The sequence below is a fragment of the Cotesia typhae genome, unplaced genomic scaffold (genome assembly GCF_013202065.1).
Source record: "Cotesia typhae breed Kobodo isofemale line unplaced genomic scaffold, CoteBio_Ctyphae contig_123, whole genome shotgun sequence".
Lineage (NCBI taxonomy): Eukaryota > Metazoa > Arthropoda > Insecta > Hymenoptera > Braconidae > Cotesia > Cotesia typhae.
Genome location: NW_027423715.1, coordinates 843,900 through 860,508, shown reverse-complemented (window position 1 = coordinate 860,508; position 16,609 = coordinate 843,900). Strand labels below are relative to the sequence as shown.

The following is a 16,609-nucleotide window of genomic DNA, read 5'->3' as shown; positions in this document are numbered from 1 at the left end:
GATAGACAAGTTTAGAAAATGTACCGGCCAGCATCTCAATTCGCAGTTAGTTAAAAGTTAATTTTTTTATGTTTTAGTTTTTTTATTAATCTTGAAATTAATTAATTTAGATAGTTTGGTGTACTAGTAAAGATTATATATATAAATGTCCTATGACATCGTTTTATTTTTTGGATTTTCTGTTTTTTATAAATGATACAGTCCGGGATCTCGAGTGATAGTGGAACAGTTGACAGTCGACAAGAGTTTAGTTAAAAAATTAAGTAAAGATAGTAGGCATTTGACAATTATTTTTCTTTTATTTAAGAAGTAGATAAAAATAACTGAAGGAATATTCATGAATATTTTATTAAAAAAAGCTTTCAACTTTTTTGCAATTAAAATGTCAAAATACTCATAATTAATGGATGACACTGAAGTTGGCAGACATTAAAAATTATTTTTAAATTTTATAATAATGTAATTATTATAAAAAAAAAAAAAAAAAATTCCACATGTGAAAATTAATAAAAATTACGTGAAAATTTTTAGATGCACTTTTTTTATTGTCGTGGATTTTTTATTAAAATTTTTAAAATTGACATTTGACGGCTAACTTCAGCATTATAAATACTGACAATGGTAAAATTAACATTTTTTTATAAATTAAGTTATTATTAAGAAAAATTTAGTTCAAAAATTCTACAAGTAGGGATTAAAAAAATTACAATTATGAATTTTCATAAAAAAATTTTTTTTTAAATTAGTAGTCTTAAAATTAAACTAATGTACTGATAACATTTGAAAAAATTCAACTAAATAATTTTTTTTAAATAATGGTATTTTACTGTTTTTTGACAAGTTTATGTTAAAACAAATTACTTCTTGCAAATGTCAACGACCATATCATGCTGAAAAAACCGGTTCTCGTCCGATCACCGAAGTTAAGCAGCATTGAGCGTGGTTAGTACTTGGATGGGTGACCGCTTGGGAACACCACGTGTTGTTGGTATTTCTTTTTAGTTTTTTTGGAAAAAAATTTATTTTTTTAAAGTTCCTCGTAATTTTTTTCCCAAAAAAATCACTTTGAACACAAAAAAATTCATCAGCTCTATTTTATTTGAATTATTTATCCAAATATCTTAAATTAATTTATTATATTGATTTGTTCTACCCACACTGATAAAAAAATTGTAATTAAACAATTTAATTTTACTAAAACATAAAATATGCAGTATTTATTAGTATAGATTGCGTTCTGAGATGCGTCCTTACGGTTGAGAGGGTCGTCACTTACTATTTCTTAAAGAAAAAATTTTACAAGTAGGTCTAAACCTCTACTCCAATACTTGAAATTACAAATTTTTTTAGCTGATAAAAAAAAATATACAACTCTATGAGGATAGAGTGTTGAGCTTCATAAAAGAAAGAGTCCTTTGTGTGACCCAAGGGTCTGAGGTCATAAAAACAGAGTTAGAACTGCACTTCCTTTTTGAAGCGTTTAAATAAAACGTTGAGTTCAAAATAGAAAAAATCGTTTCCTTCATTCTTTTTTTTTTTTTTTAATCTCTCAGTTAAAATATGAAATACTTGAAAATGAAGTATTCTAAATAATTTGTCTTTTTTCAGACCAAGATTTGGATTCTCAACATGGATTGTTCCAGCATTTATCTGTCAAGGAAGCTGAATGTTTGGATGAGCAGCTTGGTGAGTCAATAAATAAAATATTATTTCAATTATTTTTAATTTGTTACGATCAGTAAAGATTGTTTTCTGATTCTTCATTTAATATCAACTATATATTTAATTTAATTTAGTTTTTAATTTATTTAAATATTTTTTACATTTTAATTAATATAATTTTTGCGATATAAAAATTATAGAGATAATTAGTACGAAAAATATTTTCATTTAGGATTAAATATTAATCATTACGTAGCACATTATTTTACAAGGATAAACTTTAATAATATTTTCAAGTAGTGAGTGATTATTTTCGCTTAATTTTTCGAGCATAAATGCCGCAATAGAGACTGTGACGATTCGGATTATACTCCAAGCATGTAGAGCGACACTGAAACAATTAATTAACTAATTAGATATTGAACAATGATTGAAGAATCACAATTAATATTTTAAAAGATAAAATTCTCCATAAAAATATATTGATAAATATTTACCTAGCTTTTGCAATTTTAATCAATAGTTTTATTTTATTTTTATTAACATTATAAAAGTCATCATTTATAATCCTCGAAGCTGAAACAATTCCAGCTGCCGCGGCACTTGTTATCGCCAAATTAGCCGTAGTGACCATTATACCCCATATTTCAAATGGATGATTAACAGTCGAATACCAAGCGCAAGTCAAAGCTGATCCATAAGTCAATCCAGCAATTAACGAGATTGTAGAATCTAGGAAAAAAAGGAATTTTTTGATAAATTTTAAATTATTTATTTATTTATTTTTTTATAGTAAAATTTTATTTACTTGTTTTTATATAATCATACACTCCAACTCCAGCAATTCCGGCTGCGAATGCAAATGTTGAACAATTTAGCGAAAAAATGGGAAAAAGTGGGAAAAAATCACTCATTTTTATTTTTTTAAATATTTATGTGTAATTTATAATGAAGTTGAGAAAAAAAAAAAAAGTAACAGTAAATTTTTGCTCTAAGAAATTTTAATATGCAAATTAAACAAAGTACATAACACCTTAAACCCTATTTGTATTTATAAATATAATGTTTGAGACCGGTAAAAATATTGAATAAGAACACAAGATAGTATAGAAGAGCACGTTTTTTGTAATAACAATATAGGTACACTACACTCTAATTATGATACGGAATAAAGTTCTAAGTCCGTTGTTTTAACGTTAGCGTACTCTCGTGTTTTGAGTTACATAAATTACAATAACATTCTTCGTATTTAATTCTTACAAAAGTTATAAAATATGAAAATTTGTTCTCGTATAAATTAAATGCGGAATTTAAATTTATTTATTATTTATTCGACTTTTTGCGCTTCGGGAGTTGTCATAGTTTTTATTACTGTTCTTATGAACATCACAGCGCTGAAAAATTCCAATAATTACATTTATTAATTAATGAATTAATTAAAATAATTTATTCATCGCATGTGTGAATTCAATTGACGTTAAATATTTTTTTAATCATGAAAAAAAAAATTAAAATTTCAAAGAAATAAATGATAAAAATAATTTAAAAAAAAAATTAAAATTCTAAGAAAATTTTAATGGAATGTAGAAAATATTTTCTTAGGATTAATTTATTTTTCAAACAAAATAAAAAAAATTTTAAAGATGTCTGCTAATATGCAATACAGTATAATGTTTATTCATGATTAAAATAATTTAATGTTTGCTAAATTCCTACTAATGATTTTTCATATGAAAAAACAATTTTTTCTTACCTAATAATTGCAATAGCACCAGCGGGCATAATTTTACCGGTATTGTAATAACGATAGCCCATCATACCACCTAAAGTGGCACTTGATCCCAAAAGTACTGCGCAATTACGAGGGTCCTGTGAGGTTTGATAAGCTCCGTATCCCAAAATTGTACCGAAAAGTAAGCCTGCGGCTAGTGACGGAATTGACTCTGTTGAAAATTTATTATTCAATTAATGACAATGACAATGACAATTAATAATGATATTTTACATGGATAAAAATAAAATAACTTACTTGATTTAACATAACCGAGTATTCCACCTCCAGCAACAGAAGCCGCGTAAGCGAACGCTGCGTAATCAATCAGCATCTTTTTTATTTATTTTTACTGTTAGTAGTTTCTTGAATAACTACTACTCACTATCAGCTAGGTTACGCAATAATATAGTGATGTTTGTATGATAGGATGATGATATCAAATGAACTGAAGTAGCTTCAGTCTCACGGTCTTGAGTTTGATAGGAACTTGTTGATATTTAATGATGGTTGCTCGTCTTTTATTTTTGCACTTGCAAATAATTGTCAACTATTTATTTTTAATAATTAAAATTCAATTTTTAACACTTAATAAAATAATTTTTAAAAAATCAAACACTCAAAAATAAATTTTAAGGTCAAAATTTATTTATTGAAAAAATTTTAATAGATTTATTATTTGGAAAATTTAAATTTTGCGCGCTCTTTATCTAGAGATTAATCTAGGGATGTTTTTACTTTAAAAGTTGGTAAAATTATTTTTGTGTTTGTTTATTTATTTTTTAATTTTATTATGAAATTTTTGAAACTTTTTTGTGAGCTCCAATTTTTAAAATTTTAAAAAGTTGAACTCTTTTTTTTTTTTTAATTAGAAATTATTGCTGATTTTTATTTTAATTTAGATTGCTGGCAGATGATAATAGTGAACTTACTTTTAGAAAAAAAAAAAATTCTAAGAGATAACAATTAACTCATAGTCATCTAATGACTCATGAAAATTAATATTTCTAAATCTAAAAGCATTTAAGATCTAGCTATAACTTGTCAGTGTCATTCCGAGTCATCACGTGCTCCTATGAGCACTTAGTATTACATAGTAATTAATACTCCAGAAAAATAAACAATAATTAATATTTTGGAGCTAATTTTTAAAAAACTTGGGTGAAATATTTTTTAAATTATAAATTTTTGAAATTTTACCCTATAAAATTATTTATTTCCTTGAAATTAGTTTGTAAAATTAAAAATGGTTTCAAACAGTGTGTTGTACAATACAGGAAATATTCTTTCTTTGAATGCATTAAAATTAAAAGCTGGCAAGACTTCGGAAGAAGAGGTAATTATTTATTTACTTTGCTTAAATTTCATTAAATATGATTTATTATTTATTACTCAATCAGTAAGTAAAATAATTGTTTTTTACAAAAACTTTTTTAGAGGTTATAAACACTTGTTTATTATTTTATTATTTAATTTCAATAAAACTTATTAATTAACTTACTTCTTTTTTTTTTAATGGATAAATTTTTTTTTTCAGCTTGTTGAGGCTCTCAAAATAATTCTCAAGGATTCTCAAAACGTAAGGAATAATTTTCTGTTTATTTAGTTATTTTTTATGACACTAAAATCGAGACATTTGATAATTTAAAAAAAAAATAAATGACATGAAAAATTTTTTTAAAAATTTCATCTTTAGAAATTTATAAAAATTATAAATGTAATTTTTTAAAAAATTATTTTCTAGAACTAGTCTATTTAAAAAAAAAAAAAATAAATAAAAAAATTATCAAGTGTCTTCTAATTTAATTGGCAATATTTTATAAAAGTGATCAATGTCTGCTATTTTTTATATCACAATTGATTGTTTCAGTTAATGCAATTTATTAATTTTTTTTTTTTTTACAGACAAGTGGAAATGATATTAATGCAGGAGGTGGTGATAGAGAGGAATTAAAGATAACAGTAAAAATATTCATGCAATCTGATGATCCTGAAATCTTAAGAGATGCTTTGGAACGAAGTATGTATTTTTTATTTTTTTTTATTTTTAAGAATTTGAGTGTATAATAAAATTTAAATCCAAATATTGAGATCAATAAAACAATAATTTATTTATTTATCACTAAAAACTTAATAAATCACTAAATTACATTAATTACAGTGCTGAAGGAACTGCATACAAACAGCATCGGAACGTTGATTCTTGCCTACGGCGAAGCTCAAAATTCTGGAAAGGAATTAGAGTCTCTACAAAAACTCTGGCCCGTATTGGAAAAATACATCCAAAGCGGAACCTTGACATCAGTTGGACTCAGCAATGTAGATACTGGAGTTTTTATAAAACTGTACCAGTGGGCAAAAGTAATATTGACCAACATTTAATTCGTTTATTATTTACAAGTGGAGTCAAAACCCCATTTTGAGCCGTGATTAGATGAAAAATTAACATTTTTTAACTTTTTTTTATTCTGCTTGTTTTTGGATAAAATTTCTATTTTATCTTTTTTTGATATATTTTATTTTAAGTACATAAAAAAACGAACAATTAGAAAAAACAAAAAATTGATCAATTTGATCAAAAGAAAAAAAATTTTAACATGACCTAGCTTGGGTTGACCCCACTTGTAAATTATTACTTTTAATTCAGTTACATAATTTTAAGTAATAATAATAAAATAAAAATTAAACAAACTAAAAATGATGATTACAGATACGACCGACAATTGTGCAAATAAATCTAGCAATGTGCTGTGTAGTTCCACCTGTTCTTCAAGAGTTTACGCAACAAAATCAGATTCAATTATTAACGCACAATGATCCTTATCGTAAGTTCAAATTATTCAATTAGTTTATCAACACGCTTGTGTCACAGCTTATCATTGTCATTTATCACTACTTATCACTTACAACTCGGTACTTATGATCTGAGTGATTCAAAGCTGTCAAACTTTAATAATTAATCACATTTGATCTTGAATTCCTTAAAATAAAAAATTTTAATTATTTATTTTTATTATTATTTTAATTACAGATATATTGAACAAAGATTCTTGCGTGGAGCTGTTTGGCAGCGAGGCAAAATTGAATTGGGTCGCCAAATACCAAGTCCACATAAAGTGCCGCGGTGTACTTTCTTCAAAAGGATATTTTGTTAACATTACTAAATAATTAATGCATTTTTCAGTAGATAAAAAATTTTTATTAAATTTATACTTATTATATTTTTTTACTTTTAAAAATTCAATTTCTGCAGCACTTTTGTAGCATTTAATGCTTTTATTTCAGTAAATTAAAATGAATTGAAAAATGTATTATTAATTTAGTATTATATGTAATATTTTTCATAAAAGTTGTGTATATTATATTTTTAATTGTAAAAAGTGTAAAAATAAAACAATCAAGTGCAAAGTGTATTTATTGAAAATCAATATACTTGAATGGAGGTCAACATAATTAAAAATTAAAATTACGGGATTATTTATAGTTTGAATAACATAAGTAAATGAAGAGTCGTTTTTTTTTTTATCGTATTATATTATATGATAGATTGTAAATTTATTTTTATTTTCATCTATTTTCGTTATTTATGAGCACAGACTGGTTTAACGGCTTGCGGAATATAAATTCGCGAGTGAATAAAAATAAATCTATCAGTGGATGCAAATCAAACGAATAGATTCGAACTAATTTAAAATTCATCCGCGATTCGAGAATGATGGTATAACCCGAGCATCTGTTATCCGATTGACATTTTTTCTTCACATCTTTCACTTCTTTAGGATCTTTTGATACTGTCCATCAAAAAAAAAAAAAAAAAAAAAAAAAAAAAAGAATTATAGTGAAAGTAGACACCGGTATATTTTTAAAATTAACAAATTTATTAACAAGAGCAAAAAAATCAAAAACGATTTCGTAATAAAATATCTGACGGCTAAAAATTAAAAAAATTTTTAATTAAAAAAAAAAAAAAAAAAAAAAAAAAAAAAACATAAAGTAGAAAAAAATATGTTTGATCGCTCGATTTTTTATCCGCCCGTATTTTTCATTTTTTTTGATGTCCTTTCGCTAGCAGTAGCCGCTCGGGAGCGACTAGGCAGAAAGACACGAGAATCCCTTCGTATTCGGTCAGTGTATATGTTGATCCTTGTACATATACATGTCTGGTCGCATCCACAATCGAGTACATACGACTTGAACTGGCGGATTTAAATTTTTCGTTTTGTTGGTCGCTCGCCGACTGGAGATCGGTTTGCTGCAAAAGTACCAGTAGAAGTAGTAGTAGTAAAAGTAGTAGTGATTTTCTGCAGCTTACTTTATCCCTTTCTTACTCAACTGTCTTCCCTCACAGTAGGCCTCCGTTCTTGCGAGTGCAAGAAAAAGACACACTTTTATTTATAATATCAGAAACTAATGAAAATAATTTCGCTAAATTTTATGTGTTTTATTAATCATTGAAGCTGATTGAATGCGTAACCTGGTTTTAATATTCGCAAACATAAATTATCACTTTGATATGGTAATTTTAAATTGGGTTATTATACATTTTTTTTCATATCAGATAAAAATATAATAATTGTATAAAAATTATTTTCAATAGTTTTATTTCAAAACATTTTTTAGTAACAAAACACATAACAATTTTTACTTAAAATTATCTATAAAAAAATATTATTTTACACTTGATATTTAAAAAAATTCTTTTTTTCTACAGTTTCGATTCGAGTAATTCTTTGATTTTAGAATCGGGATTTTCAGACGATTTTTTCGCGATGTACTTCAATTTTTTTCTAAATTCTCGAGCGTTTTTTTCCAATGCATGTAATTGTTTGATCAAAGCCATCTAAAAAAAAAAAAAGAAAAAATTCAAAAATTAAATAACCACGAAAACTATGAACTATTATTAGTTTCTCCTTTACACAGAAAAAAAATGTTATTTAAACTAAAAAAAGTGATGACAAAAATCAAAATTTACTATGAAAAAAATTGTTGTCCAAGTAAGAATTTTTTAGCTTAAAACTTAATAGATAAAAATTTTATTTAGTCCAAGACAATAATTATTTCATAAATATTTTTTTTCTCTACTCTAAAATTGATTTTCTGTATCCAAAAAAAAATAATTTGAACTTACCATTACTGAAGTACTTTCGCTATCAAATGAGCCCTTAAAATAAAAATACTAATAAGTAACTAATAGCTCATCAATTTAGAAGCAATTTTAGTTTGATTACTTACATAAGAATCATCCCAGCTGTCTTGCAATTCGAGGATTGTAATGTCTGGATTTTTACCCAATTGCTCATCCAAAAAATCCAATTCTGCCCAGGATGTACGAAACAGTTCATACAGATCATGAAAGTATGCTTTGAGAAGAGTATCTTTGTTTGTGTCAGTTGGATGTGAATTTACTCCGTTCTATTAATAATAATAACGTTTAGAAATTAATATTGGATAGATTAAATAATTAAATAATTAACACAAAAAAAAGTTAAATATTCGACATAAAAATATTTAACACAAAATTTTTGTGACGCATTGACGCAAAATTTTTTATTGTTAGTGTAGTGTCATTGCAAAAGTCTTGACTTGAATTTGTGCCTTTTTACATAGTGACTGCAAGGTTGCTAGTTATTATTATTACTGTCAATACTTACCAGAGCCAAAAGGGTGCAAATTAAAGTACAAAGTAGCTTAGAGTTGGCCATTTTTGTATCGATAAAAAAATTAAATATCGAAAAATTTATGATTTCTAAGTAGATGCTGACAAACTAGTGGGTTTTTTTTTGTTAGATCAAGCTCAATATATAGGGAAGAATCGGACTTTAACCTTCGTCTAGTGGGGACTGTCATTAACGAGTATCGCAGATAAGGATTTGATTATTACACAGATTTTCATGAGATTAATACATTATCCAGGATTGCATTAATATTAAAAGTTATTATTTAAAATTTTGTTCAAAAGATAACACTATCAATGAATAGATAAATAATTGATCGTCGATGACCGTAAAATGAAGCTACAATCACTTTCTTCAACTAATTGTAGAGGGTCTTTTGAAATTCAAGTAACATTTAACGATTAATTACGAAATATAATAGATAAATTATCAAGCATAAAATGTCACCTTGAATAAACTTTACTAAGAGGTAATTATAAATTTTTTTATTAATTACTCTTTAAAAAATCGATAAAATTATAGTGATGCAAAAAATGGACTATTATGAGAATATGTAAATTTATCATGCTTTGAAAATTCAGTCCAAAAATCAGCTTGATACAAAATTTTTAGGGGTCACTCAAAATTTTTAAATTAAAGATGCATTTTTTAAAGAATTTTATTTTAGTTTGAATTTAATCAATGAATAAAAATCCAAAAATTTTTAAATTCTTCAGCGGATTTCAGTGTCATCACATTTTTTTGAACTGATTTTTGAAATGGACTAAAAAAATGTTTTTATATAAGACCTTAAAAAAAATAAAATTTAGCCGGTTTTTTTGAGTAACCCTGATATATATCTTTGCTGGTATTTCTTGGGCAGCGAATTTTCTCTTAATAATATAATATAATCGTTAAAGCATCCTATTTAGAATTTTATTGTTCATTATAGCCTTATAGACCCTGAAACAAGTAGACTCAATACCGAAGAATAAAAGAATCAGTTCTCAGTTGTTGTTTCGAGTCTTAGTCCTTAGTCTTTAGTCCTTAGTCTTGGCGAGGTTGGAATAAACTGTTGGTCTCGGTCTTGGTCTCATACTTATACTTATACTTATAGTCGGTCTTTGGTCGGTGATGCCAGGAGCAGGAGCAGGAGCAGCAGGGCGAGGTAACGTAGTATGCGAACGATACTATGTTATGCCTCTCGAGACCATGGGCGCTGACATACTTTGTATGTTAATGCCACATAATGTCGGTTTTGTTCCTGTTTTCCAGCATTTATTTGTTCGGCTTCGCTTTTGCTTACCGGCAAACGCACTGCCACAACTAAGCCCAACTTTATTTATTTTTTCAAGACCAAAAAAATACATAGATGGCACATCTATTTTATTTTATTTCTCTGACTCGCCCCCTGTCCAAATAAATATCGCCTACTACTGCGATTTAAGGACTAATGCTCTTCCGTATTCATCTAGGCTATTTTATCAGCAAGATTTATGATGATGATGATGATGACAAAAAATCACAACACTGATAAAAAAATTATCTCGATCTAAAAAAAAAGTCTTTAACCATGAAGATTATTCGGAGAGAATTAAATAGTTTTAATTATTGTAGAGTTTTTTTAATTTAAAATTAAATCTACACAGAAAAAAAAATTGCTTGAATCAAGTTAATATTTTTGAAGAACTATTTTCTTGATTTAAATAAAAAAATTCTTAAACTAAGAAATTTTTCTTGGCTTAAGTAAATTTTACTTGATTCAAAAATTTTTCGTCTTGATTCAAGACAGTGAAACTCTTCAAAATTATTTTCAAGCTTCAAGTTAATTTTTTTATCAGTGAACGACAGAAATAATAATTGTAATGGTAATGGTGAATAAACTTTAAATCTAGAGGTGTGAGGTATAAACAAAAATAAGGGAACAAGAGTAGAAAAAATAGTCGGTACGGGGAGAAATACATCGACTTAAGTCTCGCGATGCGAATTTAAAGTGAATCACGAGTAGCAACAAAGCTTGTAGGTGTCATCGCGTGTTACTTTAACACACCCGGTAGCGATGCGCAAGTCACCACCAGCTTAGCTTCTTTGTTCCCGAATAAATCATGATGAGCGTTCAGCGTATAGTACTACAGGTTTTTGCTTACTGCGCTTACGCACGACCGATACCTGTATAAATAAATCACCTGTCCTAAATCATATTTATTCCACCTTATATTCAATCTTTTTTTTTTCTTTTGGGTATTAATATTTTTTTTGAGAATAATAGAAATTGTGGGAAGTCGTAAATTATTTTACCACTCATCGAGTCGAGGCTCTTTTAATATTTATACTCACTGAAAATTTTTAACGCATGAAACTTTATTTACAACATATACTGGCTGATATTCATTCAAATCACGGCATCAGGTCAATGATTTGACTAAATGTAGGCCCACAAAAATTTCTATATTTAATATGTTTATAATATTTATTTTTCAATAATTATTTCTAAAAAAAAAAAAATTAATAATTCAAAAAAATAATTTTTAAACCAAAAAAATCATTTTTTAAAAAACTTCAACTGCGTACAAACCCTTAATATAAAAATTAATATTTTACAAAAATGAAAATAAAAAACCAGTCAGAGCATATAAATTTATACCGAGTAGGCAGAGTCGGCACGTGGCAGACATGTGTGCCATTGACGGACACACGACCCATCAGAGCCGCAGTGGCATACATTGAAGTAGTACAGAGATAAAGCTCGACATGGGTAGCTCTCTTGTACCCCGGGCAGAGATAAACCAGCCGCGTATAGCGTATAGTGATAGACTCTCTTCCTCCTACTGGCTGTTATGCACAGTACGATAAAACAAAACGAAAGACTCGATCGATGCACACCGACATCTATTCTTACTACTTCTTACTGTGCAAACTGCAAGACGTAAGATGTAACAAAACTTATAAGAATAAGAAAAGTCAGTGTCTCAAAGTATCAGTCGACGTCAATTGAGTATTCTATATAGACCTGTTGCATGTGATCCATCCGGTTCATGTGACAGGTGATGCACTAACGGAATTGTCTCTGTTTATTTATCTCATTCTCTTACAGCATACTCACAACTTATTCTTCCCTTCCCTTCACATATACAAATACTAATCCACTTCACAAATGTGAAATCCATTTTTCAATTGAATGCTACGCAGTCGTTATCTCTCGTTACACATTTGATCATTTGATCATTCATCTCTTGAATTCTCGGGCTTCAATCTTCGTTCTTCATTCTCGATTCTTCGTGCAATTCGCATGTGAGAATTTCCCACTGTTTAGTTATATTAGCATACGCCAAAAAATAAAGATACGTCCCTCGTTCTTGGTCTCATTTTTCGAGCGTTTAAGGGAAATAAAAGTAAATACTTTACTTGAGTACAGGTCTTATTTTAGTTGAATATTTTTTATCGAGGATGGGCTTGTGCATGGGTTATTTTAACTTTGTTTTATTTTAAAAAAGTGTGCTCTCTCGGAGTTTCTCGTTCCCGTGTGCGATCCAAAGTAAAACCTTTGGGTATAAATAAGCGGGCTGTCGTTTGCGGAAGCAGAAAACGGACAAAAGGACTGAAAATAAGAGTAGAAGAAGAAGAAGAAAGAAACAATAATGGTTGAGGTGGTGTGGTGGTGTCTTTACTACCGAAGGTTTTACCTTCACGAGGTGACTTTTATACCGAATAAGTAGAATGAGTAAGACACTCCGTTGAGGGAGACGAAGAATAAGAGAAAAAGAGAAAGATACCAGCCAGGAAGGGTATTATGTAGTCCTGGGGGTACCTAAGGATTCGTATACATGTACCAGACACACATGTGAGAGGTGCACCCACCTTTAGTTAGCAAGACCAAGTAGAAGTATCTACAGCAGCACCGCAAGTTCTTCTAGACGTAGAGAGAAGAAATAATAAAGAAGGCATGATGGTATATATAAGTTATGAGCTAATACTAACTTCATGTAAGGTGTAGTGAGTGTATGCGAGTAGAGAAAAGAAGAGCTTACCACCCTCCAACAGTTGCTCCAACAGTTCTGTGCTCTCTGTACTGGCTTTGGGTTAGTTATGATGCATCGACTAGTCGCTGAAGTGTTTGAGTCCTAAATTTTATTGAAAGGTTCACCAAGCATAAAAGTTGAGTAAGCTGATTTCGGTCATAACTCCTTGATCGGTTAGAATGGAAAACTTGAAGAGATTTTTAATCTTTTCAGGGAAGTTAATTATCTCTATTGGTTTTCCATCAAAAATAGTTACAGGATCGCGGTGAATTTACTTATTTAGACCAAGTCAATGTTTCATTATAATGTTTTTTATAATTTATAAAGTGAATTTTCTCCTTGATAAATTATTGGTTGATCTTAATTAGTCAGTTTGTTTACGAGACTGTAATTAGTGAGGTATTTAACATTCAAAACTTTATTGATTAAATCCGACAACTCAAACTTCCGAGCAGCCGCCTACATATCAAACTGTAAATTGGAGTGAATCTACTGCGTGATCTGAAGGCAAGTTAGTAAACAACAGTGAAGTTATGTTCAACTTAACTTCACTAAATTGAAGCACATAAGTTTCTTCCAAATTGACAGCGTTCGCGTTGTTAACTTGCGTGTTCAACTTTACCAATTATCTTGGCATTTATCTGAAGCTGTGGATGTATCACATATACTCTGACTGAATTTTTACTAGACTCATTTAAAAACTAATATAGTACTATAGTTCAAACGATTTGAACTCCCGAAAATTTTGCAGGAAATTTTCAGAGTTTAAATTGCTATTTGAAACTTTGAAAATTAATATTAAAAATAATTCCAACTAAATCCCAGCCATCGAAAAATTTTTTAATATATTCTCGCAGTCCCATAGGACCCGTACAGTTAAACTCAATGTAAAAAATGATTTTTAAACCTCAAAGGTTGCAAAAAGAGGGTATGAAAATTTTTTTGCTTTGAATCTGGTTCATTGCTCTTGTACTTACGTACATTATTTACCCCATAAATAAATAAATATAAAAAAATGAGGATTCAGTTTTTCTTTCTCTTTATACAAATATAAATATATTTGAAAGAGGCGAACTGAGCGAAACAGAAAACGGAACACAGAAGCAAAATGCACACTCGGAGATCTCCAAGGCACCAGTCTCCGAGATCCTGAGCACACAGCATGTTTATTGGTGCAACTCAGAGTCTTAAATCTTTATGTTGTCTCCGCAGCGGCGGGTTCTGTCCCTCCTGTATATCCTATATATCCTTCCTCTTATATATTTATATATAAATCGATTGTACGAGGGTGAGGGTATATGTGTGTATTTGTGTGGAAGAGCAAAGTAAAATAAAAGGGAGTAAAAGAGTTTAGTATAATAGGTGGAAAGGAGAGTTGGTGTGTGCCGTGTGTGCCATGTGTGCCAAGACGCCAACAGTTGCCTCCGTGTAGTATCTCGCAAGCTGAGTAGAGTCGATATAATATAAATACGAGTAAAGGCAAAGGGACCGAACCAGTGCAGGGGACGCGAGAGAATGAGAATGAGAATTGAGAAGAAGAGCAAGTAAATGCGATACGACTTACACAATATATAAGTATATATACTGTGGCTCTTAAAGTAAGAGGGAAGCGGGTGGTTTCAGCCTATATTCTGGCTGTACCTGGATTTGCTTCTGAGTGTAGTACTGACTGCAACAAGCTTGTGCTTGTGGTAGTGAGAAAGGGCTCTCTTCTCTTTTCTTCTGTTTTACTCCTCCTTAGTCCCCCTCGCAGTCACATCGGGAGATATATCTCCTGGCGTTCTGCGCTACTCTTAAAAATCGAGTCAAGTCGAACGACCTGACGGCGACGACGACGACGGCGATTCTCTGCTCGTGCATCCTCATCCTTTGCGTTACGCACTCTCTGCGCTCTCACAGACTCAGACTGAGACTGCCTAAGACATTTTCGTCGCTGGCTTGACCTGCAAATGCAGACATGCAAATGATACGCTTCTCAATCTTTGCTGGGAGAAAAAATAAATAAAGAATATATAAATGCTGAAAAAAACATTTGCTTCAGTTAAGTAAATAAAATAAACGGTTGTATAGTATATTACACACCGAGGGAAGTAAAGTAAGAAATGTCTCAGATCACATGTAATTGTTGGCCGAGGCGAAGCCGAGGTCAACAAACATGTGATCTGAGGCTTTCTTATTTACTTCCCGAGGAGTGTATACTATTTTTTTCCCTGACGAAGGTGTAAAGCGGAAACTTTGTTTAGCGCAGCGGGGCTAAAGTTGACGCTTTACACCCGGAGGGGAAAAAAAGTACTTTTTTACTTGCAACTTGCCGACAATACTTTGTTTTTTTTTTTTTTTTTTTTTTTTTTTTTTTTTTTATCTTATTTGGATACTGATGGAAAAATTTACTCGAATGAGATTTGAGAAAGAAAGTATTGAGTTTTTTCAAAAATTTTTATTCTGATTTGAATACAAGGGAAATGTTAAACATTTCAAGTTAAAAACTTTTTGAAATAAGAAATTTTTCTTGTTTGAGTTCATTTTATTTTGATAAAAAATTTTTTTGCTTTTCATTTAAGGCTTAAATTACTCATTGAAATCGTAATCAAAGTTAAAAATTTTTTCATTAGACTAACTTTGAATTTTTTTATTTAATTAGCTTTAAAAAAATTTATCCTTAAAAAAATATTTTCAATAGAAAAATAAAAAATGGATTAAATGTAAAAAAAAATAAAATAAAAAGGAGATAATTGAATTAACGAGAATATTTAACCGGTCAATTGTTACCGTTGTTAGTTGTTGCTTTGGTAGTTAAAATATAAGCCGAGAAAATGCTTGCGAGGGAAGAAGAATAAATTTCCTTGAGGAAGAAGAGCTGCAGGAGGAGTAAAAAGAGGAGGAGGAGCATCTATTATAAAACGTCCACATATTTTACGGATACCTGATGCGTAACGTCAGTGCATATGTAGTAGAAAAGGGGTATCGCGGCATACCAAGCGTTCTAGGATGGAGATAAATATGTATAGATGTATAAATTTAAAAAGGAGCTACACTAAAAAATATATGGTGAATAAAATGAAACAAAAATAATAAAATGCAGTGCGTACACCCCCGCGATCTTACGGGAATGTGGGCGTTAAGGTGCGTTCAAGTATATAGTATATCGGGCCCCCGGCGTAAGCACTGACCGAGAGAAATCCGCGACCGATATATAGATATATATTTATATATATATATATATATATATATATATATATATATATATATATATATATATATATATATATATATATATATATATATAGGCATATTTTAAAGAGTGTGTTATCGGTCACATTGGAGGCGGCACGAACTTTATTGCTAGTACGTGCTGTTTATCAGCCCCGCTGCTACGTTTATATTTGTTAATTAAACAGTCTCGTCTCTTTACTCATGACCTACCGTCTCTATTTTGTTTTTTGTCTTTTCATCAAAACTTCTATTTTTTACCCAAAAATATTTCTTTGGTTGTCTGGAGCTTA

The 16,609-nt window shown here is 29.3% G+C and overlaps 4 protein-coding genes and 1 non-coding gene across 5 annotated transcripts in view; 3 read left to right on the top strand and 2 right to left on the bottom strand.

Annotated features, from left to right (window-relative positions):
* The first annotated feature begins 19 nt into the window (after positions 1 to 19).
* The window catches only part of LOC141535290 (uncharacterized), a 64,081-nt gene continuing 47,491 nt past the window's right edge, over positions 20 to 16,609 (top strand). Inside the window, exons 1-3 of the mRNA XM_074255175.1 lie at positions 20 to 263; positions 532 to 621; positions 1,609 to 1,686. The gene's annotated coding sequence lies outside the window, so the exon portion shown is untranslated. The remainder of the gene's footprint in view (positions 264 to 531; positions 622 to 1,608; positions 1,687 to 16,609) is intronic.
* On the top strand, positions 873 to 991 carry LOC141537295 (5S ribosomal RNA). Its single transcript, XR_012480908.1, has one exon. It is a non-coding gene; the product is annotated as a 5S ribosomal RNA (ribosomal RNA).
* Positions 1,782 to 2,609, bottom strand: LOC141535140 (uncharacterized). The gene is made up of 3 exons (XM_074254960.1): positions 2,471 to 2,609; positions 2,160 to 2,394; positions 1,782 to 2,053 (listed from the first exon to the last, which is right to left on the bottom strand). Exons 1-3 carry the CDS (start codon positions 2,574 to 2,576, stop codon positions 1,897 to 1,899), a joined length of 498 nt encoding a protein of 165 aa, XP_074111061.1. The 5' UTR covers positions 2,577 to 2,609; the 3' UTR covers positions 1,782 to 1,896.
* Positions 2,646 to 3,888, bottom strand: LOC141535148 (transmembrane protein 14C-like). The gene is made up of 3 exons (XM_074254967.1): positions 3,692 to 3,888; positions 3,416 to 3,605; positions 2,646 to 3,056 (listed from the first exon to the last, which is right to left on the bottom strand). Exons 1-3 carry the CDS (start codon positions 3,765 to 3,767, stop codon positions 2,990 to 2,992), a joined length of 333 nt encoding a protein of 110 aa, XP_074111068.1. The 5' UTR covers positions 3,768 to 3,888; the 3' UTR covers positions 2,646 to 2,989.
* On the top strand, positions 4,468 to 6,846 carry Gclm (Glutamate-cysteine ligase modifier subunit). The gene is made up of 6 exons (XM_074254946.1): positions 4,468 to 4,769; positions 4,971 to 5,012; positions 5,339 to 5,453; positions 5,595 to 5,794; positions 6,144 to 6,258; positions 6,465 to 6,846. Exons 1-6 carry the CDS (start codon positions 4,680 to 4,682, stop codon positions 6,599 to 6,601), a joined length of 699 nt encoding a protein of 232 aa, XP_074111047.1. The 5' UTR covers positions 4,468 to 4,679; the 3' UTR covers positions 6,602 to 6,846.

Excerpts from the sequence above, each read along its gene's own strand:
- LOC141535140 (XM_074254960.1), bottom strand. The coding sequence starts at position 2,576 with ATGAGTGATTTTTTCCCACTTTTTCCCATTTTTTCGCTAAATTGTTCA. Across the intron at positions 2,395-2,470 it reads GTATGATTATATAAAAACAA|ATTCTACAATCTCGTTAATT; the intron begins GTAAATAAAATT and ends TTTTTTTCCTAG. Across the intron at positions 2,054-2,159 it reads ATTAAAATTGCAAAAGCTAG|TGTCGCTCTACATGCTTGGA; the intron begins GTAAATATTTAT and ends TAATTGTTTCAG.
- LOC141535148 (XM_074254967.1), bottom strand. The coding sequence starts at position 3,767 with ATGCTGATTGATTACGCAGCGTTCGCTTACGCGGCTTCTGTTGCTGGA. Across the intron at positions 3,606-3,691 it reads ACTCGGTTATGTTAAATCAA|AGTCAATTCCGTCACTAGCC; the intron begins GTAAGTTATTTT and ends AATTTTCAACAG. Across the intron at positions 3,057-3,415 it reads GGTGCTATTGCAATTATTAG|CGCTGTGATGTTCATAAGAA; the intron begins GTAAGAAAAAAT and ends GGAATTTTTCAG.
- Gclm (XM_074254946.1), top strand. The coding sequence starts at position 4,680 with ATGGTTTCAAACAGTGTGTTGTACAATACAGGAAATATTCTTTCTTTG. Across the intron at positions 4,770-4,970 it reads GCAAGACTTCGGAAGAAGAG|CTTGTTGAGGCTCTCAAAAT; the intron begins GTAATTATTTAT and ends TTTTTTTTTCAG. Across the intron at positions 5,795-6,143 it reads AACTGTACCAGTGGGCAAAA|ATACGACCGACAATTGTGCA; the intron begins GTAATATTGACC and ends TGATGATTACAG.